The following is a 24,479-nucleotide window of genomic DNA, read 5'->3' as shown; positions in this document are numbered from 1 at the left end:
TTGCAAGTCCTTCAGAACTTGAGTGAGGTTACAAACTGACTAATCTTTACGGATGTATATCGCAAGGGCACATCAAGATTTAGACAATCCCAGCTAAGTTCGAGAAGTTGACACAAGAATACTTCGCGACTTAGTTGACATCTTGATAGTACGATATAATCTTAATCAGAAGAGTTATCCAAAATAAAACTTGAACTCTTGAAGTCGTTTAAAGTGCTTCGATTGCAAATCTAACGTACTGTCAAGCTTTCCTCGTGACAATCCATGAGGTTTGGTGGATGTTTTGGCTCTTCATCTGCCTATTTATATGTGTCGATCATTGAATGGAAGCATCTTCTGTGGTCCTATTTGTTCTTTTGGTGCCTCAACTAAAGGAAGTTAAGAGTAAAGTACTCTTTCATCCATAATTTAGATATAAAACATCTACTAACCACAACTACATGACGATAAATAGACCTCCATCGTTGGGTCGTGTTCTTCTTCCTAATCCAAGGATGCCTACTTCGTGATCGCCCAGCAGCCGTTCGATCTCCGATCAAGGATCCAGATTCCTTGATCGCGTTAAGGCCATCGCCAGGCGAGGCCACCAACGGAGCCGTTATCCGAACGGACAGCGGGCGGCGGGCGGCGGGTGGCGGAAGAGGCGCGCGCAGTCCGTGGTTCCCGTCACGCGACGGTGCGGGTAGGCCCGCTCCTTAAAGGTCTCATACGAAACGGATGCTTATCGTCTTACCTTCTTCCGTCACCAGCCCTGCGATTGGCGGCTTTACACTATGGCCCATGTGGGTCCTACATATGTGTCGTCCCGTGAGGCCGACACTTAAGTGGCGCACGCGCCTACTTTCCCACCCTTACCCCTTCGCAAGACACCGCCTTCGGTGTGTGTGCGCGTGAGAGAGAGAGAGAGAGAGAGAGAGAGAGGAAGCGGCGATAAGGAAGGGATCCGGGGGGGGTTCTTGGAGGGACGATTCCTTTCTTGGGACCGACTCGAAGGTTCGGGTTTGCTGCGTGGAGTTGTGCGTTTCTTGGGGGCTCTTGCATCTCGATTCAAGACACTCGAGGTAGATTGTGGGTTCCGCTCATTTCTTTTTCGTCCAGCGATTATAGATTGAGAGCTGTGTGCATTATCGACGTCTTTCTTGGGAGAATTTCGCACATACTTGGAAAGAACCGCTTGGTATTTCGGGGGTTTTGACTGAAATTTGGTGTTTTCTTGGATCATCTCGCGATTGGGTTGGGGGTTTTGCGGAGAAGCCTCGAGGCCTGGTGTTTTGAACGCTAAAGGTCCGATCTCGGAGTTGTTTTGTCTTCATCGCGTCTTTCTGATTTTTCCCCGTTGATCTCTCACTTAGCTCGAGGTGATCATGAGAAGTTGTGAAATTGTTTGATTTGGTGGTTCCGTTCCCTTGATCTGGAAAATACATCGCCCATTTGTGAGGTTATTTTGTTGCCTGTGACTTCTTCCTAGGGTTCGCTGCATGTCGACACTGGTTGCGGAGCTGGAACTGGATGAGTTCCCTGCGCCAACGTCTGATTGCTAAAATGAGATGAGGGCGAGACTAGTTCTTTGTGTCCATGATTCATGCCGGGCGATTCTGCCCACCTAAGCCCCTGTTTTTAGGGGAAGGAGAGAGAGATTACCATAAACGTGGTCACTTGGTGTCTCATGTGGTCGGTTCTCATGGCAAACTAAAAGAAAAAAAAATATTTTATGCAATCTTTTAACCTCTTTTGTTTTCTTAATTACGAAGCTAATCATTGACTTTTCATCTTAGATCAAGAATTTACTAGTGATTTTATATCAGATCGTTTGCATTCAAGCCAAATGTGTTTCATGTTTTGAATTCCTTCTCTTTTCATTCTTATTATAACTCTTGGAAACTGAATTGATATGACTTTATTCAAAAGAGAGACATTAAGTTTTGAAGCCTTATACAGGAGTTTTGCTGTGATAACTAATTCACATAAGTAGCTCCAATTTAGATGGATGTTCACCGACTTTGTTATTGGAAAACATAAATCTATCGAGGGCAGGTGATGGACCTATGCAATGTTCTTAATCTTTCTTTACCATGCATTACATTGGCTCTCTGTGATCATGGCATAGGTCGTCTCATCTTTGTAACCATTTGTTTTTGTGCAATTAAATCGTGATATTTTGTGATAACGTCCTTTTGTTTCCAAGGTAATGCGGCTGATGACTAGTTGGAAGCTTAGATCATTGAACTATATAAGTTAATGAATTATGCTGATTTCTTGGACAATCCACTCAATCACTGGTTCTGTTTTGGCAGCCATATAATCCTTTGAGACTGAGCACGTGAAACCTTTTGTGGCTCGTGGATACATTAAATCCTTGGCAAGGTAATGAGATTAAAGTTTTGCCTGTTCAAACATCTGCTTTTATATATGCTTTCCAAGACCACCTCATTGATCCCTTGTCACTGTACTGCTAGCCCCTTGTATGTGCAACAGCTCTGTTCTGCATACGTATCTACTTAAAGTCAGCCCAGATGTCGTTTCGTAGGATAGTTCGTGATGTAAGGGATAGCTTTGGTAGTTTGTCAAGGCGAAGTTTTGAAGTGAGACTTTCAGGAGTTCTGGGTCATCATAAAGGAAAATCTTATAGTTCTGAGAATGAGCCACATGATTTCTCTCAAATTACCCAACAGAGCCACTGGGCTACCCTTCCTCCTGAGCTACTTCGTGATGTGATTAGAAGGTTGGAGGAAAATGAAGCGACGTGGCCATCACGGAAGCATGTTGTAGATTGTGCTGGTGTGTGCAGGGCATGGAGGGAGATGTGTAAAGAGATTGTTAGAAGTCCAGAGTTTTGTGGGAAGCTTACTTTTCCGATATCACTAAAACAGGTAATATTTTTATCCTGACCAAGTTACTAGTGACACAATAGATGTGAGACAACGTCACACATCTTTAAGTCTGGGAGTTGCTTTTGTTACACTTATTAAAATTTCAATACTTCATTGATTTCTGGCTTTTTGTTTGTGCAGCCTGGACCTCGAGATGGGATGATCCAGTGTTTCATTAAAAGGGACAAGTCAAAATTAACTTATCATCTTTATCTGTGTCTTAGTCCTGGTAAGCTTGCTCTTCATTGATAAATTCTCCAAACAAGTAGTACATATAAGTTTCGTTTACATGTTCCCCATTACACGGGGCATTCCCATGTGACGTGCAAAACAGGCATGTGTAGAGATATGAACAATTTATTCTTTTATAAAGGACATTTCCACCATATCATATTAAGGTTTGCCTGTTTTCTTTGTGGTCAATTAAATAAAGACAAAGAAATTCTTCGGTGATTTAGTCTTAAGTCGTGCCCCTTTTCCAATCAAGTTTACAACTGACCATGTTGGTAGCCTGCTTAATGAAAAGGTTGACTTTGGGTTTCTTATTTCCGTTTATCTAAACCGATTTAGGCAACAAGTAAATATAGGTGTCATTCACCATTTTATGGAGTTAGGATTCCTTCCACGCAAGATATAACTTGTTCTTTTAGCTGTCTCCACGGTGATAACCACTTTATGAAATGGTTTTTAACAAATATCCTAGGTGCAGATTCTCTTCATACTATCCTAAATAAATAAATAAAATTCCTTATATGTTGTTACTCTTAATTGTGCTTACTCTTCGGTTTGGTTTATGATTCTATGGTTCCGACATTGCTGTTTCTATTCTGGTGCTTCATAATAATATCTTATTCTTCATGTCATCGATCTCAACTAATTTTTTTTATGTCATTTACTATATGTTGGTCTGTGCTGTGTGTATCTACACTATAGGGATTATGTGCATATCTTTCTTTTCGTAAGTTTGTTCCACTCCATATTGCATTACTTTATCTTAGAAAGGTCAATGCATTTTATATTTCATCTAGTTTCATTTTATTATTTTCTGATTTTATTCATTGTTATGTGTTTTTATTATTTTTTATCCAGAGATTTCATGCTTTTTGCTTGTACAATTTACTTATGGTATGATAGGGTGGGCTTATTTCTTTCCTTGGGTTCCAACCCTCGGGCACCAAATGGAACTACCGGCTTGGATCCTGCTCATTGTTCTGGATGCCAAGAAGAGCCACGTGACCGACACGTGTGTGGGCAACACACTTCCAAAGTAGATTCTACAAACATAGGGCTTTGTGTTGGGACATAAGTTTGTGTATTTTATCTGCTAAACATTCTACGCTAAATACCAGAAGCATCTTCGATCCTGTATGCCGATTTTTTTCCTTTTAAGTAGATATTGTTATTTCTTGGTCACAATAACGATGATAAATATCTGCTCAGGTAACTACAATATTGTTTATCCCTTATATTTGATGCAATTATTGTCATCCTTTCACCTTTTCCTAACATAGCCAGCCACTCTTTCTTCTATAAATTCTTGTGCTTCATCAGTTTTTCTGTAAAAGTGTGATCTCCTTGTACAAACTCTTCATGTATTTTGTCGTATATGCAGAGCTAACGTTCAAGTTGGGAATTTAGGCTGGTTTTTTCCTTATGCTGATCAATCTCCCTAGGGATTTCATCGCTGTAGATTATCCTTCCATTAGCCAATTTTTAATTTCGCCTGTGTTCCGTTTTTTTTTCCAATGGTGCAAGAAATTATTTTTCTTTGCATATATTGTCTTTGTTTTGTTTTTGAAATTTAATGATTTTCTTTTTTTGTTGAATTTCTTATGTAGCTGTGCTTGTTGAGAATGGGAAGTTCCTCCTATCAGCTAAAAGGAACCCAAGGACAACCTGTACAGAATATGTCATTTCAACGGATGCTGGTAACATATCAAGGTCAAGCAGCACCTACGTCGGAAAGTTGAGGTACTGGATTTTAATTGTAAAATCTTTCTCTATAAATTGAACTAGAGGCGAGAATCCTAAATTTGGTTGCTTCCTTCTGGCATTCATCATAGGTCAAATTTTATTGGCACCAAGTTCAGGATCTATGACACCCAGCCTCCATACAATGGGGCTGCTCTGTGTCCTCCGGGACGAACAAGCAGCAGGTTTTACTCCAAGAAAGTCTCTCCCAAGGTCCCGTCAGGCAGCTACCCCATAGCTCAGGTAACTTACGAACTGAATGTCCTAGGCACACGAGGACCACGCCGAATGCACTGCATCATGCACTCTGTTCCCGCATCAGCCCTAGAGCCTGGCGGCGTCGTCCCTGGCCAACCTGACAACCTAGTTGCATGCTCCTTGGAGGATTCCTTCCGCAGCATGTCATCCCTTTCCTCCGTCATGGACCGATCTTTAGATTTCAGCAGCTCTCGCTTCTCTGCCACTTCCGCCGGCGGAGCTCAAGAGGGGTTTGAGGCTACTACCGATACGAAGGAGAGACCGTTGGTGCTGCGGAACAAACCCCCCAGGTGGCATGAGCAGCTGCAGTGCTGGTGTCTTAACTTCCGGGGCCGGGTGACCATCGCCTCCGTGAAGAACTTCCAGCTCATAGCTGCAACACAGCCTGCTGCGGTTGGCCCCCCGACGACGACGACGGCTCAGCCGTCTGGATCAGGTCATGATAAGATTATACTGCAGTTTGGCAAGGTGGCAAAGGATACGTTCACCATGGACTACCGGTACCCACTTTCAGCCTTCCAGGCTTTTGCCATCTGCCTAAGTAGCTTTGACACCAAGTTGGCTTGTGAATAGAACGAGAATCGATGGTATAAAATGAGAGGCAACAACACGCTACTCTGCATGTCACCTTGTGTTGTAATTCTTGTTGGTTATTGTACGATTACGAGTTCTCGATTCCTACGAGCTGCTTCGGGTGTTGAAGGCCTACTATGCATGCTGTGCTACTTGTGTACGTCACTTGGAAATATCTTCCTTTGGTAGGTTGTAAGAGAAGGTTAAAATACATGTTCATTCTATAATTACGAACCTTCCAAATATTAAATTCCAATTAAAAGATATTTATTATACGAAGCTGTGGTTATATATATATATATATATATATATATATATATATATATATATATATATATATATATATATATATATATATATATATATATATATAGCATCGTGGATAGCATGTTTCGGATGGGGCTACGGTTGAGGGAACAACCGACCATTCTCCTCCTCTTCGTGTAATTGCCTCGAGATCCCAACGCCTCCTCCTCCTCCTCCAATCCCTCCTCCCACCCCGCGGTTGCGCCTCGCCTGTTCAAGATGTCGCATGGCGACAGTATCCCATTCCATTCCTCCTCCCAGTCGGACATCGACGAGATCGAGAACCTCATCAACTCCGACGCCCTCTCCGCCACCGTCCCCACCGCCCGCCCTCCCAGCCCTCCCCGCGCATCCTTCCCCTCCGCCGCCCTTGCCCCTCCGTACCAGAAGGTGCCACGCTCCTTCTACCTGCCACTTCCTCCACCGCCAGTCGACCCCTCCGCCGCCGGCCCACGCCCGGGTGGTGGGGTTGCCGCTGACGGCTTCGGTTCGCCGACGGACACCCTCACCGAGCCCGTGTTGGATACGGTAAAGCGGGATCTAACGCGGATCGTTATCAATCTGAAACTGGTGGTGTTCCCCAATCCGTTCAGAGAGGATCCCGGGAAGGCGCTGAGGGATTGGGATCTATGGGGGCCCTTCTTCTTCATCATCTTCCTCGGGCTCACCCTGTCATGGTCGGCGTCCGTGAAGAAGGTAATTGAACGCCGGATCTTCCTACATTTTCTTCTTAATCGTTTATAACTCGGATAAATAATTATTGGTGATGATGCCATGTTTTCTTCATCTGAATACATCAGTAGATGGGAATACTGAAGATAAATGAGTCTAAAAAATGTATTCTAATTTTTTTTGGTTCTTGACAAGATATCTATTCCCTTTGAATTGAATCGGTGATCGGAAGCCCAATCAGAATTAGGGAAGCTCTTTCCCTCGTATTAGTTTCTCTGATAGTTTAGTGCCATGTTTTCGAACGCGATATCAGGGAAGCTCCATTGCCGATGGCTTACATGTCCTGCATCTTCTTTATACTTTGTTACAGTCCCAAGTCTTTGCCGTTGCATTTGCGGTCCTTGCTGCCGGTGCCGTGATCCTGACGATGAACGTTTTGCTTCTGGTAAGCAGTTCACATTTGCTCCATTATTTGCAGCATGAGTTCCAACATCTTTTCTTTGATCGTGTTCCTTCACTCTAACAGGGTGGGCGCATCATCTTCTTTCAGAGTCTGAGTCTTCTTGGCTACTGCCTCTTCCCTTTGGACATTGGAGCTCTAATTTGCTCGCTGAAAATTAATGTTGTAGTCAAGATAATTGTGGTGTCAATAACATTGGCATGGAGCTACTGGGCAGCATATCCATTTATGAGCGCCGCGGTTGATCCAAGAAGAAAGGCATTGGCCCTCTACCCGGTTTTCCTCATGTATATATCTGTTGGCTTTTTTATCATCGCAATAGATTAGGGAATCCGAAGATGATGATGATGATGATGATGGCGTGGTTGACAACATGGCTTCTGGGCTTCAAGTGCCTTTTTCATGGAACCAGCAAGAGATATGGGCTTCGTAGTAGTCTTAGATTGATTGCGGATTTGGGGAGCTAATTTCCTCGTCGATTCAAAGTTCTAATACGTGTTGTCTTGTGAATTATTTTGACGTCGAATATACAGCAAAATAATAGAATTATTATGCAGTGTCTGTTACGCTGCGGCAGTCTCTACTGAAGCAAGACATCCCGAGTTGCCCTCGAGGAGATTAAGCTAAGGTCCATCGATGCTTCTTCCGAGTCTGGACACGTGCGCTTCCCGACGATGCGGGAGTAGTAGAAGTTTTATGGTAGCCTCATAATCGGATCCGGGTCGACTTCATCGTATCGCTAACGATTATAATCGGATCGATTCGAGGATCCATCAAACGTCTCATCGCAGCATCCGAACCGACACTGTATAACGCACTCTCTCTCTCCCGAGGGCAGTTTGTTCGTTTCGAGGGATTGGGAGAGAGGCGAGAGAGAAGTCCCAGCCAAGCCCTATCGATGTCTCTCCGGCGGATGCGGTTGAATCTTCAAGATCCCTAGGCGATCCCTCGCCGCTGTCGCTATAGGTAATTTCTGGCGATCCGTGTTAGATTTCGCGTTCAATGGGATCTCATTCCCCCTTTTTTTTTGTGGATGAAATGGACGATTCCCTTTTTGTTACGGAAGAAAATATTGCAATTCGTTGAATTCCGTGATCTTTGTTGTTTCTTGGACACGATGACTCATTATGGTGTAGAATGGATGATAAAGATACAAGGGTTTGGGTTCGGGATCTCATGATCGCTATGGTTTCTCGGACTCTGATTTTTCTTGCTCGGTTGTTTTGTGCGTTTGTCTGTGTTGCGTTTACGTGATGATGTAGAATGGATGATAAAGATCGAGGGTTTTTTGGTTTCGGATCTATGATCTTTGTGGCTTCATGGAATCTTTGACTCTCGTGCCGTGTTTTGTATGTTTCTTGGTGTTGTGTTTACGTGATGATGTGATATTGATCGAGGTTTTGGAAGGGTTTACTTCTAGAAGAAAGTTGATTCTTCTGCTATTTGATTTGCGCGGAGGACGAAGGAATGATGGTGGAGCCTTTTAAAGCTATAGGGCATGAGATCTTCAAGGTAGTTTCTCTAAGTGTGTGGGATTTTGTGCAATCAATTTCATCCAATCTAAGATTCTTGACGTGTTCACAGAATGATCTTCTTCTTCTCTAAGTGTGTGGGATTTTGTGCTATCAATTTCGACCAATCTAAGATTCTTGATGTGTTTACAGAATGATCTTTTCTTCTTCAGTTAGTCCAACAGTTGTCATGTTTCTATCCAAGAACCATGTTCTTTTACTTTTTTCGTTCTCTTCCTTTGGATCTTGTCTTATTACATATTTGTTTATAGCTTATGCTGATGAGATTGGCGTCTGAGCTTTGTGACATATTCATTTTCAGAACATGACCTTCTGTCAGTGTTATACAGGGGTACAGAAATATTCAACCAAGTGTTTGGTATTTGCCATCTGCTTTATTTTCAATTAAAAGATCAGCATTGTGATTTTTCCGGATTCTGAATATGTATGTATTCTTCCCTCGTTTATGTTTCTTTTGCAACTATGATTGGGTGTGTTTCTTTTTTTTTTATCTCTGCTTGTGAATCTAGATATACATCAGTGTTGCCGCTATTCGTTTCTTAAATGCATAAGCAACTCCGGCATGTTTCAGAAATTGTGGCACTCTGAGTGGACTTAGGAAAATGAGACAAGCTATAATCCAGGAGGTAATAAGAAGGTCATATCTAGCACTTATCCACTGACATCTAAGGATATCATGTATTCTTCATATTTGCACCATTGGGCTAATTGAGAATAGGGTGGTGAAAAATTTAGGGGATTGAGCTTTGTATTTATAAAGTGAAATAAATATATACATTAACTGCTCAATTCTATGTCAAATGCTAGCTTAGCTGCCCTGGCAGGACTTGAACTTGTTTTCCAATGAAAATTAGAAACAATACAAACGATCAAGGGCAGTGATGACATTCAATGAGGGTATCATTTTAAATCGATTGTATTAGTTTGTAAACTTGCTTTCGATTTCCTGAGATCTTGTGTAGTACTACTTTACATGATGATGATAAAGTGAATTTTTTTTACATGGTTACAAGTGCAGATTTTTTATGCCTGTAAGAACCATAACTGACTTGTCAATATCTTGCAATGCATATGCAACCCCAGATCTTTGTTTTGGGTTAATTAAACAAAGAGAGATTTTTTTACAAGGGCATAAGGGTGACCGAGTGGGTGATTTTTTTTATTGTTGTGCTAAATAGATCTGCTTGTATGTTGTTCAAAGAGAGAATATTATTTATATTTTCTAATTGTATATGATCGAAGTCAATGTAGCGTGATTATTTTATCAGGTGGTTCTGGAATTTAATGATTAGATATAATTCCTCTCTTAAATCACGGTTCTTATGTATTTGATTATTGTGTTTTGCTGTAAGCCTTTTCTTAATATTACTGGGACAGTTAGTTGATAGAATCAAAAAGTAATTTGATACTGGAAAAGTTATTTGCAGAAAATAATTTTACTGTGTCTGTTAAACATAAGTGATAATTTTATAGTAAGATCTTAATGTCTCACGTAGCATCCCACCGTTGTGGACAGTGGCGTCGAAGGCTTAATTGCCGCGTTCTCCTGAATTTTGTGGAGCAAAGGATCAATCCACAACATATGCAGAATCAAAAAAGCAAATCTCATTACTCAGTCCAACTTATGATATTCACAAAAACACAAACAGGTCAACATAGAAGAGATGGGATGACGAATCATTCGAAGTAGGATTGTTGAGATCTTCCTGCCACAATAGGCAGCCCTACCACATTAACATGGACTTAGGTATACTAAAAGACGAATATTTCTTTTAGAGTATGAACTTCCAAGTTCAAGATGCAACCGATATAAGCTACTGCATCATTCTTCAAGACTAGACACCAAATAAAGAATTGTGGCGTGCTACTGCAATGCATGTGCAATAAATAGAAAATAAATTAAAGCAATACCAAAGTAAAATGAATTTTAAATAAATTGAAGAACTCTACTCCTCAATGCATCTGCATAGAAAACCACAAGCGATGAGCCCTAAATAAGTTCCATGACCCAAAGAGGAATTCAAGAGCAACAAAAGGCGCTAGTGAAATAATATGCACTGGGCAAACAATCACCGAAGGCTTGCATGCGTCAATAGACTAAAAGAGCACCACCAAAGGCTGCTTGACAAAGGACCTAAAGACGTATATGCACATAAAGAGTATGGAAAAGCAAATTTCATAGTCAGACATATCTCTTTCCAACTATGATACAATGGCAAAATGCCAATCTATATATATATAAAGCATATGCCTGGTATATAACATCACAAAACTTATACAAGTTCAAATATATGAAGTGAATAGAAAAATACCAAATAACATTAAACAAAAAATCGACATCAAATACACCATTAAACAAAAAATACTGAAATATATTATATATCAATATCATAGTCATCAAAGAACATGTAGGATATCCTTAAAACATTGATGCTTTTAACCTAGAAGCAAAATTCTAAGCGAAAGAATTCCCACAAAAATTTAAGATCCACGCCAAACTAACTAAAAGGGATTTCTCCCACAAAATTGTGAAGAAGGGCTTGAGGTCTAAAAAGACAGAATTTAAGTGGTGGAGGTTTCTTCCAAGTGAGAAGACTTCTGTGAAAGGTTACCACCATTTGAGAGGTGTCCATCCTCAAAGCCACAGATTAAACTTGGGGCACTTTTTGCCATTTTCCTTTGATGTAAATTCAGGAAACCAAAGGACACATATCTAGCAATAATAACAGGAAATAATTTATCAGAAGATATACAACTAGATATTTGTTTAGGCAAGATAGCAGCAACACATGTTTAACTATATGTAACAAAATTGCTTATCATAACTTGGTAAGAAACATAAGCTAAACCCCATAAGCAAACTCCACACTTCAAAGAACATAAATTTAAGTGTTACAATCAAAATTCGAGAGTCTAAATTATATCATGGAAAATAGAATGTGTAAAGGTTCTTGTAGAAATTGATGATTAATAATGGAGAATTTCATGGTATATCGCTTGGCATCACCCAAAAATAAATACATGCAAATAATAGTGCTAGCCAACATAGAGTCGTGTGTTTGAGAGAGAGAGAGACCCAATTCCTTTTGACATTCTTGGGTTTTGATCCATGATAACAAGAACATCCCTCACCTGGAAACTACAATAAAATTCCAAAAGATATGCTGCTTTAGAAGCAACTACTTACATGAGAGTTCACTTACAGGGAGCTCTGGCATGCATATGACATTTTTAATCCCATGAAAGAAGCAGTCTTTCTCATCATCAAATATACCAAATAAAAAAGTATGTGGAGCCACAGAAAGAAGAAATCTAATAAATCACCAGATAATCATAAAAAAAACCAAAATGCTGTTTCACTAACCTATAACAAATCAGCAAGTAGAAAAAGTTGATAAAACTTTCCGAGCATGATAGGGTCTTCAAACCGTAGCATGTTGGAACGTCAAAAAAAGATTGTGGGTGGCCATCATCATCAAACCTTGAAGTACAAGCCAAAAGAATTTAAAGATTCCAACTCTAAATAATAAATCTTGTTTGTTTACAGTCAAAATGTTCAATGAAACCCAAATCGATTAAATAACATCACACCAATTAGGTTAGGATATTAACATTTGTAGAAACTTCATATGTAGTGTTATTAGTGTGCTTTTCAAAATATGATATGAGATTAGCTCTTTCTTTCTTTGGTTTCTAATTTGTCTTAGATACTTGTTCAGTCGAGGGAAGATTTTTGTTGCAGTTTAGGGGCCTTGGTCAGAATCAAACATGCGAAATTAGAAAGCAAAGTGAACACTAGTAAGCATTAAAGACTTCAACAAAGTGTAGCCGCATCGGCTACCTTTGACGCAATAAAAGAATACATTTAAAGAAACCATACAACAAATAGTAAAAGAGGTGATCGATCATTATACTTGCAAGAAATTTTCTTTTATTTTTCCCTGATGTGTCAATTTCCCTCGAGTCTAAGTCTTCTTGAAATTAACCAAACATGAGATCTGTCACACGGTGCCAACACCGTGAGACACAGTGAGGGGTGAAAGAAAGAGTTTCTCCTGACTGACATCTAATGATTATCTCGGAAGCAAACTAAAAAGAAATACCAAGAAAGAAGGCCAAACGAAGGAGATAAGATGGTACCTGCTTTCTCTCTAACCAATGTCTTTCTCAAGATTTCAGTTCCCCTGCTCCCCTCTCTCTCTCTCTCTCTCTCTCTCTCTCTCTCTCTCTCTCCATGTTCCCTTTTCTTGTTACATTTTTTTTTCTTTCCTTTCTCCTCTCCTCCTTATCCCGTCTCCTCCCCGCTGCTACCGGTCCATCACCCGGCACTTCCCGCGGTGGCGCTTCTCACCGTGTTACGCTCCTCCGCCGTAGATCGTTGGAGTCCCTCCTCTCTCCATCATCTCCGTTGTCCTTGCCACGTTTCCCGTGGTACCGAGATCCCGAACAGCACTCCGTCCGCATATAGGACTCTTATACCGCCTTCTCCAACATTGGCGCTCGTCGAGATCCATGATGCCCGCCGCCGCCTCGCTCGATCGGTTGCCGCCCTCCAAGGAAAAGAAACAAATCTTCAAGAAAGAAAGGGACAGAGAGAGAGAGAACACGGAGGAGGGGAAAGGAGGAGGAGAGTCTAATAAATAGGCGGGTGGAAAAGGGAAAGCCGTTGTGTGATCGACGGCTCAGATTTTACAAAGCACTTGTTCCGCCGTTGTCGGGGAGAAAGATTGATAAACGACTGAGATTAAATCTGAGTTAAGTCTTTAAGATTCGATCATGATAAGTCTCCCCTCTTCGTCTCTATATATTTGTTATATTAGTCCTATTTTTTATTCTGGCAGTCAGTCAGCATCCTTAAAATAACTTGGCTGTGATGCCTGCGATCGCAAGCGGTGAAGGGATAGAAGCACTGCCTTTCCTGCCTTTGACATCATCATTACCCTTTTGCAACAAATAACTTTGCGTGCAGTGATTTCAACATAAAAGAAACAAAGGAAGGAAACAAATGGGAAAAGAGTGTTCAAGAAAAATAATTAAGAAATCTAAAACAAAGAAATTTAAAAGCATTCAAACAAAGAAAAGTCTACCGAACAGTACAAGCCAAATGGACAGCACAAAGATGGTGGCTGATTTCTATCTTCTTAAACAGATAATAAATAGGTGACGACCATATAGAAAGAACAATGGAGTGCCTTATGGATCCTTCTCAGGTCATGCCATTTCCATTCAATCAGGGTTACAGGACAGTTCAGCTTTTGATTTGAATATGCCTCAACACTTGGACTATTGGATAGAGATGTAATGGTCTCATCAATAAGTGGCATTTGATCTGTATTCTAAAAAAATCAAGATTGTTCAGGATCTGATGTGTTCCCCAAAAATCCAATCTTTTGATCTGCATTCTGAGAAACACAATTCGATCTGATGATCCATTAAGTGAACGGACCATTAAAATCCATTCTGAAGTGATAGAAGAACCCCAAGAATTCTCTGTTTTAAGTTTAAATTCATAAATGGAAAATAAATACAACATATTTGAAGTGATGCATCTTAATATTGTTCTTTCAAACCATAAACTGATTGGATCAAACACAAACACAATTGCCTTGGATTACTAAATGGACCATCTTAGAATTGGGTTGCATCCAATCCATTGATAGGTAAACCACATGACACCCCTTCCCTCTTATTCGGGGCAAAAAAAAGCCAAAAAGATGCATCTAAGACTTTCGGCACTCCTACATACATCAATCATGTAGATTATCTTTTCCAAGGTTTCACAAATATTGTGAACGGGAACACCAATTCTTTCAGCTGACTGACCAAATGTAGCACTCCTTCAAAGTATCTTTTGTTCCCTAAATGCTATCTTCTTTCATGCATGCTAGTAAACAGCTACTTAACTAGCAAAAAATCCACCAACGAAGAAATAACTGCAGCTTGTAAAAGAACAAAGCAAGTCCAGTAGTGTCTGATACCTGAAGCCTGGGGATGCCTGCGTTGGACAAGGCAGAGGAAGAATGAGTGAAGACCCACCGCTGAGACATAAAATGGTACGTTATAATGTCAGAATCATCGTCATCTTTACAGATTCTAACAACGGCTCCCTCGGCACACCAGAAACCTCAAGAGGTTTGAATCCAAAGTAATCATAATCGAAGTCTTTGTACGAGTGAGCTGCAATCTGAGATGATTCGATCTGGAGTTACACAACCTACATGTTTATTAGGCATAAAAAAACAACTAGAACAATAACCATGACTAAAGTCTCGATCGTAAATTAGCTCTTATCCAATCAAGCAGCATTCTGAAATAATTCAATTGGAGTAATACGATCTGCATAAAAAACCCTGTTAGAACAAATTAATCATGTAACCAAAAGCAAACATCCTATCATAAAAGAAAGGGGAAAAATTCAACTAAGATCGGACAGAGATCATGCCAGATTTGCATAAACATATGGATAACAATGACGGAACGATGTAGATTATTTTTAGCTGCACAATTTATCATCACCACAAGCAAGTAGTAATAGTAACTGTGCATCAGGAAAATTCCAAGACAATAGTTCCATAAACGGTAGCAAATCATGGACCTTCAAGATCATCTCATAAGCATCATCTGCAATCAACGGAGGTTCTTGTTCAGATCGCTCACCAGAATGATGATACATTAGCTTTATCATGAATCAATTGTCATCACCAATTTTGTGCAATCAACGGAACTCAGAGGAAACTACCGACCACAAAAAGAGCAAAACTAAAGGACTCAGAAAAGCAGAGATCATTTACGATTTCCCAAGAAGAAGGCAGAAACACAAATCTTGGCGACCAAAACGAAGAGAGCAAACGGGGAAGATCGAGCATAAAAAAGAAGACGAGGTGGGGGATACCGTGGTGGAATCGTCGAGGTGGCTGGTGGTCACGCCCTTGGAGACGCTGGCGCACAACTACTGGGCGATGGGGACGAGCCGCGCCGTGATCTTGTCGAAGGGGACGACCGCGTCACGAATCCTCCCGCTTCACCACTTGCGGACATCACGAATCCTCCTGCGGGGAGTCTCATCGAATGATCGGAAGAGACGGGCGACGAATGCGGCTGCGACGAACGAGAGATTGGAGTTAGGGTTCGGTGGGCAGGTTCTTGGAGAAGGCTTGTGGGGAATGTTGGCGCCTAGGAGCCGTCCGACTGTATTCATAGTCTATCGTGTTTTTTGAACCCTTTGGCGCGCGGGTCATGAGATGGCGTTTATCACGTGACTCGCGGAACGGTGCTGAGGCAGATTAGCAATAAAAAGGGATAATATACAGATAAAAAAAAACATATATATATATATATATTATTTTTATTCTTTATACTATATAATATCTTTATATTTATATATTGTCATTGATTTTTAATAAAAAAAATAACACCACCCTTAGCATATTTATGAGAATTGGATCATATTTCTAGTTTTTCGATTGAACCAATGAAAATTTTATTAAAAAGTAAATTATATATATATATATATATGATAATATCTTGTAGAAAAAATATTTGGACCAATGATCATATGATACGTATCGTGACTAATCAAATGCATGGATTAGTCTGCCCCTTTTTTTGGTCTATCTATATTGATACAAGTCAAAAACAGATGATCTCATCTTATTATGCTTACGTGAACAAGAACATGAAGAGAAATGATTTAGTCGGGCCTGATGTCGAGGGATCACCCGATTGGCTCTGACGAGCCCACGGCTGAGAGGTCACACCTAATTAGAGCTTCGGGAGAATATCCCCCGCACGGAGACCATCGTGATGAACACCTTGCCACGACCTCAGAGCGATATTAGCGGATACTCAACGACCCGGGCTTGTCGCCATCCGACGGTGCCCCAGCCGACCCGTCGCCAGTGTCGTCCGAGACCTTTCAGGACCTCACTCATCAAGTCCGAACATTGACCAGCAGTCCATTATCCCGCTCGTTTCTCATCCGCTGCACTCGCCTGCGATCCAACCACTGCAGTAACAGGAGCTGCCCGTTTGGTTTCGCACGCCACCTCAGGAGCTCCCCACTTCGTCTCGAGTCCGATCGGCCCAACTTGGGGATCGGGTGATGGCAAACCCGAGCGGGCACCCCGGAACCCGAGGCATTATCTTCGGATTCAACGGACTCCCTACGAGCCCAATTACGTTTTGTTAGTCAGCGGCTCGACGAAGTGCAGAAGGAGGTTCGCAGGTCAAAGGGAGAGCTCGGGGAGGACGCGCACCAAGGGTCCCCGTTTGCGCCTGAGATACAAGATCAGGCAGTCCCCCCGAACTTCCGCCTCCCCTCCCTTGACGCGTACGATGGCGCCACCGACCCAGTGGACCATGTAGCCGCCTTCCATGCCCAAATGGCGCTTTATGGAACCTTGGACGCCCTGATGTGCAAGGCGTTCCCCATGACTCTGAGGGGCCAGCTTGTGCATGGTATCACAGTCTGAAGCTCGGGGCGATCACTTCTTTCGATCAACTCGCCAGGGACTTTGAGCTTAACTTCCTATCCTACGCCCGGCCGAAGCCATCCGTTGCACTGCTCCTCAGACTCAACCAAAGGGAGGACGAGCCCCTCTCACATTTCGTGGATCGCTTTGCCACGCAAATCCGGGGTTTGCCGGACACTCAACCCTCTCTATTAATGCAGGCGTTTATGATAGGCCTGCGACCCTCTAGATTTTCCTGGTCCCTCGCGGAGCGACCCCCCACCACGGTGCCAGAGATGCTCCAGCGGGCTAACCAATACATCGCGGGGGAGGCTTGGGTGGTCGTGAGGAGAAGGGACGACTTTCGTCAGTGGGCTCCATAGAAGAGGTCAAGCACCCGCGGTGGCTATCCGATGTAGCCCTCGTGAAAAGAAATCTAGGCCTTGCCTTAGTCTCTTCCGAGCGAAGACTCAGTATCTACCTGACCGCCTCTCGACTCGCGGTTAGCCCTCGCCTAACCCCTTTTGTCTTTACATCCCTCGGCCAGCCCACCTGCACCATGCTCCTCGGCCGCATGTTGCCCGAGACCACGCCTGCGCGGCCAGACCGCCTACGTTGTGCTCCTCGGCCGCATGTTACCCGAGACCACGCCTGCGCAGCCAGCCCGCCTACGCTGTGCTCCTCGGCCACATGTTGCCCGAGACCACGCCTGCGCGGCCTGCCCGCCTATGTCGTGCTCCTCGGCTGCATGTTCCCCAAGACTACGCCTACGCGGCCTGCCCGCCTGCGTCGTGCTCCTCGACTTCATGCTGCTCGAGACCACACCTGCGCGGCCTGCCCACCTGCGTTGTGCTCCTCGACTCCATGCTACCGGAGACCACACTTGCGCGGCCTGCCCGGCCTGCTCGCCCGAGACCACGCCTGCGTCGTGCTCCTCGGCTGCATGTTGCCCGAGACCATGCCTGCGCGGCCTGCCCGCCTACGCTGTGCTCCTCGGCTGCATGTTCTCCGAGACCACGCCTGCGCGGCCTGCCCGCCTATGCCGTGCTCCTCGGCTGCATGTTCCCCGAGACCACGCCTGCGCGGCCTACCCACCTGAGCCATACCCCTCGGTCATAGCCCGCCTGCGTCGTGCTCCTCGGCTCCATACTGCCCAAGACCACTGCCCTTGCGCGGCCTGCCCGGTTGAGCCGTGCTCCTCGGCCGCGTGTCGCTCGAGACCACAACCTTTGCTTAGCCTGCCCGACTGAGTTGTGCTCCTCGGCTGCATGTTGCCCGAGACCACAACCTCTGCGCGGCCCGCCCGCCCGAGTCATGCTCCTCGATTGCATGTTGCCAGTGACCACAACCTCTGCTTGGCCTGCCCGACTGAGTTGTGCTCCTCAGCTGCATGTTGCCCGAGACCATAACCTCTGCGTGGCCCACCCACCTGAGTCGTGCTCCTCGGCTGCATGTCACCCGAGACCACTTTCTCTGCGTGGCCTGCCCGCCTGAGACGTTCTCGTGAAGCTGCATGCTGTTCGAGACCACCGTCGCACGCCTAGCCTCCCTTATTTGCTAAATTCAGACTGCGCCCCTGGTAACGGACCAGCAACCGCCCGACAAGAACAAATACTGAAAGTTGAAGCCATGCCTCGGACTCTCGTTACAATGACCAACGCATAGCTTCTTTCCGGGGGAGAATATGATGAGGATAATAATGGCGACAAGACTCGGGCTAACGTCAACTGCCCCAGATGACGCCTCACGCCTCGATCGACCCGACAACACCTGGTCAAAAGGACCAGAATGTCGGCTGAGGTGCATTAACGTCATGCTCAGGCCCAATCCCTTACGCCACGCCAACATCGGTGTCAGACGCTACCAAAAGTATGATTCTGCCCCCTGCGGGCAAGCACATCAAACTGTTGAATATCGTATTTTGAAGATGAAACCTTTGATATGTGTTTATAATTTAATCTATGTTTTGAGTGATGCAGGATGCTTCGATCAGGATGAGACAATTAAAGCAGGAGGAATTGACATTTGCGCCGGAGGAGATCACGTCAGAATATTGGATGGCAAAACACTTTTGACGTGGGGCATCGGGCCAAGGAGAGCATAATTTCACCAAGGATATCAGGGTTGCGGAGGTCAACCGCTGATTGAGCAACAAGCCGCAAGAGAGGACGACGCGCTGAAGAATCGGACGAAGCGCCAACCAATGACGTGCCGAGCAATAGAATGTCAATTCGCGTTGTAATAATTGTCTAGATCGGAGTAGAGTTTTAGTTTGTGTGTGCAGGAATAACTACGATAATGACAAAGACATAAAGCGAAACAAAATGTCTGAGTCAAGAGCGAAGGATTCGTTGAGAGGTTGAGAGTTCAAGAGTTCGACGGAAGTCTGAAGGTTCATCGAGAATACTGCCGGAACTAGCCGAGAATGAGTAGGGAGCTTGCCGAAGGGTTTTTCGGAAGCTCGTCGGAAGGTTCGTGGGAAGTTCGCGGAGCTCGTCGAGAAAGATCGGAGCTTGCCAAAGAAGCTCGTTGGAACTCGCCAAGATCAAATCGTGAAGTTTAGGAGCTTGCCGGGAGTCCGCAAAATAGTTTCCGAGAGTTTATCGGAAGACCGCTGGAAGTTCGCCTGAAGAAGTCTTGACTTGCGGACTATGTAATAGCTTAAGAAATGTCTTTAAATTCGTAGTTAGCACGTTAATTAGGGTTAGGATTATGTGTTCATCCTATAACCCAAGTATGGGCTAATTGGGCCCAAGTTCAGACCGGTTTGGGCCAAGTTTGGAGCCCAACCAGTGAGCTGAAATAGTGTAAGCGGTGGCACTGCCCAGAACCCGAGAACTGAGTGGTGGCCCCGTTGGACTGAGCGGTGGCACCGCCCAGCACCCGAGAGGTCTGGCGGTGGCACTGCCAGCCTCGGAAACCCAAGAGAATTCAAAATTTGGAGCCCAAATTTGAATCCTCTTGGAGCCTATAAATACCACTCAATTCTCAACTGAGATGACAACCTTTGAGAAGCAAGAGATTGAGATAAAAGTCTTAGCAAAGCCTTTAGCAAGTTTTTGTTTTCAATAGCTCGAGTGTTCACCTCCCTCTTTCTCTTCGAAAAGTTGTAAGAGTGTGAACCACTTGTAAAAGGTTGTAAGAGAGGTATTTGTCCTTCCCCTTCAAAGTGATTTGCTAGTGGAAGTTGGGAGCCTCTTCGAAGAAAGCTTCGCAAGTGGATGTAGGTCATTTTGACCGAACCACTTTAAATTAGTGTGTTCTCTAGTTTGCATTTACTTATTGCTATTTACCTTACTGCAAACCTTCATACGTGTTTTATTTCCTCATTACTTTTGCTGGACACCTTTACGAACACGCTTTCAAGTTAAGCACTTCCGAGTTCGATTTTTTATCATACGAAAGATTTTTTCAAAATCGAAGTTTTAATCCGCTGCACTAATTCACCCCCCCCCCTCTTAGTGCCGCTCTGATCCTAACACAAACAACGGTAACCTTCCCTATAAATACCCTCTCGTTCATCAGGAGGAGGGGGAGGAGACAACTTAGCTAAAGAAACCACCTTTACCATCCACTGACTTGATCGTCGGAGGGGTCTGGTCGAGCACCCTGACCCGACCTTTATGCAGGTGCGAAGCCGAAGGTCCCCACTGGATGCGCAGGCGTCCCCGTCCCGATCGGGCCATCGTAATCGGTCACCTCAGCGGACTCGAGGGTCATATCGAAAAGATCCTATCATCCGAACCCGAACCGAGCTGCGTCGGCCCCGAGGTCACGGCTCAAGGTTGTTCCCACGACAAGATAGATACTGCTCGACCAATTATTTTGGAACAGTCATTGGATTAGGGCATCGATCGCTGATTGGCTAAACCAGATCATCCCGGAATCATGCCACCGTAGCGTCAGTTTCACATACCCCATGTGGGGTTCATGTCCATCACATCGGATATAGCCACATGTGAAAGACTAATGTAAGCGAGCGAAAATGAGTGCGTCCGAAACTTATTTGTCTCACTGATCAGAGAAATAAAAGCTCTCTAACATTTAATTTTACGATTTATGAGACCGATATATGTCCCCCAAGGAAATGAAGAGTTACAATTAGAGATATACTTTAAGATCGCTCATCGAGTCACAGCTATGCCCGTCCAAAACTCTATGAATTATTGTGACTGTGACCCTCAACTTGACATAAAAAACCCTTTCATCGTTTCATAGGTGCATATATTATGTATTTATTATATGAGAAAGAAAAGAAGCAAAAAGGAAAGGATAATTTATTGAAATAAACTGCTGATAATGGATTTTATCCAATGGCATGACTATACTTATATTTTATCTAAAGATATTGATCCGATTTCAAGAGTCCTTTGAATCGGATTTTATATTCAAGATATACTCATTGACGTAATTTATTATAATATATTAATTTTTATCTAAATTTATTTTTAAATTAATTATAAAATTAAAAATAGTAATTTTTTTTGTTAGAATCAAATTATAATAGAATTTTAAAGTTTGGATAACTAATTATCCTAAAATATCTTAAAATTTTAAAAAAATAATATAAAAATAGGTTAGGTAATCGAATTTAACTTATTTGAGTGTAATTAAGTTAATATAAGAAATTAAAAATAGAAAATATAAGCTTTTTGTGATTAGTTTTATGATAAATTTAGAATAATTTCATATAAAAAGTTAATATTTTTTAACATGTTCTATGAATGAGTGTACATCAAGTATAATAATTTTTTAGATAATTTAAAATATTTTTACATAAAATATTAATATATTTTTAAGAACAACTTGAGTTTTTTTTTTTAATTTTATCATGAATTTAGGATAATTCTATATAGAAACTAATATAATTTTTTAATATGTTATGTGAATGAGTGTAACTCAAGCATAATAACTTTTATAGAGAATATAGAATAATTTTATATAAAAATTAATATATATTTTAGGACTACTTAAGTTTTCTAGTTTATATGATATATTTAATATAATTTTATATAAAAATAATAAAATATTTAATATATTTTGTGAATTTGTGTAACTTGAGTTTAACTAAGTATAATGACTTTAAGTTAGAACGAAGAAATGGAGCAATTGAGGAGGAGTAAAAGAAAAGAAAACAAGAGAGAAAAAAAGGAGAAGACGATGATGAAGATATAATCGAAGAAGAAGGAGACGAAGGTAAAATAAAAGGATGATGAAAAGAGGAAGGAGCGGAAGAGGCGAGCGAGGAGTCGAGGAAGATCGATTCATCTAAAAAGAAAAAAATCAATCCTTTAAAATCGAGTCAAACATAGTAATTATACTATTTTTTTGTAATTTTATCGATAATATTTTAATTAAAATCTAAAAAAATTCTCCTTGGGAAAAATAAAATATGGAGCTGCTATCTCATTATTAAGGGGGTTTTCAGTAAATTACCCCAAAAAATAAAAAAATTAAAAGAGAGAAGAAGAAAAAGGAGTAAGAGAAGGAAGAGAAGAGTACTGAATAAACAAGAAAACAACAGAAGCAAAGTCATCTTCGCCATCAAATCTTCTGCAACACAGTCAGCAGTTCATTCCGCGGAGAACTTGCAATCCTTTCTGTCACCTGACCTGAGAAAATTACATCTACTCTGCATAGTTTACGCTGGTAGCATAAGCAAGAAAGGCAACATTATTGTACAGCAAGCAACAAGAAGAGGCAGGTGCAGCAGCAGCTGCAGCGCCACCTACATAGCAGAAAGCCCTGCAGCGGCGGAGTTGGGGACGGTACAGTCCCGGCGAATCTCACCTTTGGACCCCGTGAGCACATCCAACTGGCTCATCTTGATCACCGCCCTCACAAACTTCCTGAAGAACCGCTTCTGCTCGCCGGCAAACTTCTTCACCACCTTCTTCGTCCTCTCATCACCGAACAACCCCTGGTCCGAGGCCAGCAGCCCCTCGCCGTTCACAAGGTCCACGAAGTACATGTTGTCGAAGGCGTCGGGCGACCGGAAGTCCAAACCGGTGGCGTTCGCGGCCGTCGCCGTCGGGCACGTGGCGTACAGCCGCTTGGCGTAGGAGGGGTCCATGTCGGAGTCCTGCGCCGGGTAGAGGCGGTCGGCGAAGGCGGCGCAGTGGCCGACGCCGATGGTGTGCGCCCCGGAGAGGGCGACGAGGTCCATGAGGCTCAGCTTCTTGTCCTTGAACGTCTTCAGGAGGGCTGTGACGTTGGAGCGGGGAGAAGGGATGCTGGCGATCGTGTCGGCAGCGGGAGCGAAGGTGACGCTGTCGCGCCTGCCCAATGGCATCTTAAAATAGGGTCCTCCCGTCTGCAGCAATAACGACAACAAGAAGAAGAAGGCTCGCCTTAAGATTCGAACCAGCTCATCTTTCTTTCTAGTAGCGTGGAAGCCCTGCAAAGAAATGTAGGAGTGACAAGAACAGAATTGTATGCGTACCAAGAATACTGCTTCCCGGGCAGCGAGAGCGGTAATATCGGCACAAGAAACCACTGAGCCGCAGGCGTCCTCCACCAGGCCCCGGAGATCATCGATGACTTGGAGGGCCTTCGGCCTCAACGTCTGGTTCGGCGGCGACGCTTGCTCGCTATCGCTGCCGGTGAGCAGAACCGAGCCATCGCACCCCTGACAAACGGTGGCTTAGTCGAAACAACCAGTGAATGACAAGAGACGGCCGGTACCTGAACGAAGCAGTCGTGGAAGAAGACCCGGAGGAGGCCGGCGGCCAGGCCGACGTCGCTGTCGAACACCGAACGCAGGTGGGCGCGGACGATGGACTCGAGGTCGTGGCAGGTGCCGTCGTAGAATTCCCACGCCAGCCCATCCGCCAACGGCGGGTAGTCATGCAGCTCCGAACGAGAGGAGATAAGGGGAAGGGAAGAGATGAAGAGGAGGAGGAGAGGCTTGAAGGCCATGGTTGCTGCAAATGAGACGAGGCGTGTCCTCCTCAAAACTGTCGAGGAATCTTAGTTTATAAGCCGACGGAAATGGACGTCTCGATTCCACACGAATCGAACTCTCCTTCCGTCCATGCATTTGTATTATTTTGACTGGTTAATTTGTTGCAGAAAGCTGCTCTATATCACATTAAAATAAATATCTTACTTATTTGTATCTAGCAATAAAATAAAATAAAATAAAATAAAATGGAGTAGATATTACAATAAATTACGTCCTCAATTATTCCAAGCCGTTCAACGGGAGACACTCAAGTAAAGGAATTATTTTCCAAGGTGTCTCGAATATGTTGGGGAATGGTGGGTGATCACATATTCAAAAACGTCGATTTTGATTTTTTTAAATTAGAAATCAGAATCAAACTAATTTGATTCGTATTTCAAAACCAAAATCATTGGTTTAATTTTGATTGTGATCTTATCTATC

General features: G+C 43.2%; 3 protein-coding genes and 1 long non-coding RNA gene across 10 annotated transcripts; 2 read left to right on the top strand and 2 right to left on the bottom strand.

The window, feature by feature from the left end:
- Nucleotides 1–482: 482 nt before the first annotated feature.
- LOC135581099 (tubby-like F-box protein 8) lies at nucleotides 483–5,807 on the top strand. 3 transcript variants are annotated; one of them, XM_065127206.1, is made up of 6 exons: nucleotides 483–682; nucleotides 2,295–2,364; nucleotides 2,457–2,870; nucleotides 3,012–3,099; nucleotides 4,709–4,841; nucleotides 4,934–5,807. In XM_065127206.1, exons 3-6 carry the CDS (start codon nucleotides 2,514–2,516, stop codon nucleotides 5,670–5,672), a joined length of 1,317 nt encoding a protein of 438 aa, XP_064983278.1. In that variant the 5' UTR covers nucleotides 483–682; nucleotides 2,295–2,364; nucleotides 2,457–2,513; the 3' UTR covers nucleotides 5,673–5,807. The 3 variants fall into 3 exon arrangements, with proteins under 3 accessions (XP_064983278.1, XP_064983277.1, XP_064983279.1); XM_065127205.1 differs by lacking the exon at nucleotides 483–682 and adding an exon at nucleotides 780–1,061; XM_065127207.1 differs by lacking the exons at nucleotides 483–682; nucleotides 2,295–2,364; nucleotides 2,457–2,870 and adding an exon at nucleotides 780–1,061.
- Nucleotides 5,808–6,066: 259 nt separating this feature from the next.
- Nucleotides 6,067–9,951, top strand: LOC135623823 (protein YIP4b-like). 5 transcript variants are annotated; one of them, XR_010491497.1, is made up of 4 exons: nucleotides 6,067–6,674; nucleotides 7,021–7,095; nucleotides 7,177–8,076; nucleotides 9,214–9,951. XR_010491497.1 is itself a non-coding variant. In XM_065127203.1 (3 exons), the coding sequence occupies exons 1-3, from the start codon at nucleotides 6,198–6,200 to the stop codon at nucleotides 7,435–7,437; spliced, it is 813 nt and encodes a 270-aa protein (XP_064983275.1). In that variant the 5' UTR covers nucleotides 6,067–6,197; the 3' UTR covers nucleotides 7,438–9,059. The 5 variants fall into 5 exon arrangements, 1 of the variants encoding a protein (XP_064983275.1); XR_010491496.1 differs by lacking the exon at nucleotides 9,214–9,951 and adding an exon at nucleotides 8,972–9,087; XR_010491495.1 differs by lacking the exon at nucleotides 9,214–9,951 and adding an exon at nucleotides 8,534–9,087.
- Nucleotides 9,952–10,225: 274 nt separating this feature from the next.
- On the bottom strand, nucleotides 10,226–13,896 carry LOC135623824 (uncharacterized). Its single transcript, XR_010491498.1, has 2 exons — nucleotides 12,783–13,896; nucleotides 10,226–12,123 (listed from the first exon to the last, which is right to left on the bottom strand). It is a non-coding gene; the product is annotated as an uncharacterized LOC135623824 (long non-coding RNA).
- Nucleotides 13,897–22,643: 8,747 nt separating this feature from the next.
- LOC135623822 (peroxidase 12-like) lies at nucleotides 22,644–24,055 on the bottom strand. Its single transcript, XM_065127202.1, has 3 exons — nucleotides 23,777–24,055; nucleotides 23,535–23,720; nucleotides 22,644–23,405 (listed from the first exon to the last, which is right to left on the bottom strand). The coding sequence occupies exons 1-3, from the start codon at nucleotides 24,008–24,010 to the stop codon at nucleotides 22,821–22,823; spliced, it is 1,005 nt and encodes a 334-aa protein (XP_064983274.1). The 5' UTR covers nucleotides 24,011–24,055; the 3' UTR covers nucleotides 22,644–22,820.
- Between the last annotated feature and the right edge of the window lie 424 nt (nucleotides 24,056–24,479).

This window comes from Musa acuminata, chromosome BXJ2-9 (assembly GCF_036884655.1).
Source record: "Musa acuminata AAA Group cultivar baxijiao chromosome BXJ2-9, Cavendish_Baxijiao_AAA, whole genome shotgun sequence".
Classification (NCBI taxonomy): Eukaryota; Viridiplantae; Streptophyta; class Magnoliopsida; order Zingiberales; family Musaceae; genus Musa; species Musa acuminata.
The sequence above is the reverse complement of the archived record's forward strand: the minus strand, read 5'-3'. Positions and strand labels throughout refer to the sequence as shown.

Bases quoted from the DNA above. Each gene is read 5' to 3' on its own strand.
- LOC135581099 (XM_065127206.1), top strand. From the start codon at position 2,514: ATGTCGTTTCGTAGGATAGTTCGTGATGTAAGGGATAGCTTTGGTAGT. The intron at 3,100-4,708 runs GTAAGCTTGCTC...TTTCTTATGTAG, and splicing joins TTATCTGTGTCTTAGTCCTG to CTGTGCTTGTTGAGAATGGG. The intron at 4,842-4,933 runs GTACTGGATTTT...CATTCATCATAG, and splicing joins ACCTACGTCGGAAAGTTGAG to GTCAAATTTTATTGGCACCA.
- LOC135623823 (XM_065127203.1), top strand. From the start codon at position 6,198: ATGTCGCATGGCGACAGTATCCCATTCCATTCCTCCTCCCAGTCGGAC. The intron at 6,675-7,020 runs GTAATTGAACGC...ACTTTGTTACAG, and splicing joins GGTCGGCGTCCGTGAAGAAG to TCCCAAGTCTTTGCCGTTGC. The intron at 7,096-7,176 runs GTAAGCAGTTCA...TCACTCTAACAG, and splicing joins CGATGAACGTTTTGCTTCTG to GGTGGGCGCATCATCTTCTT.
- LOC135623822 (XM_065127202.1), bottom strand. From the start codon at position 24,010: ATGGCCTTCAAGCCTCTCCTCCTCCTCTTCATCTCTTCCCTTCCCCTT. The intron at 23,721-23,776 runs GTACCGGCCGTC...ACCGTTTGTCAG, and splicing joins TCCACGACTGCTTCGTTCAG to GGGTGCGATGGCTCGGTTCT. The intron at 23,406-23,534 runs GTACGCATACAA...TTATTGCTGCAG, and splicing joins CCCGGGAAGCAGTATTCTTG to ACGGGAGGACCCTATTTTAA.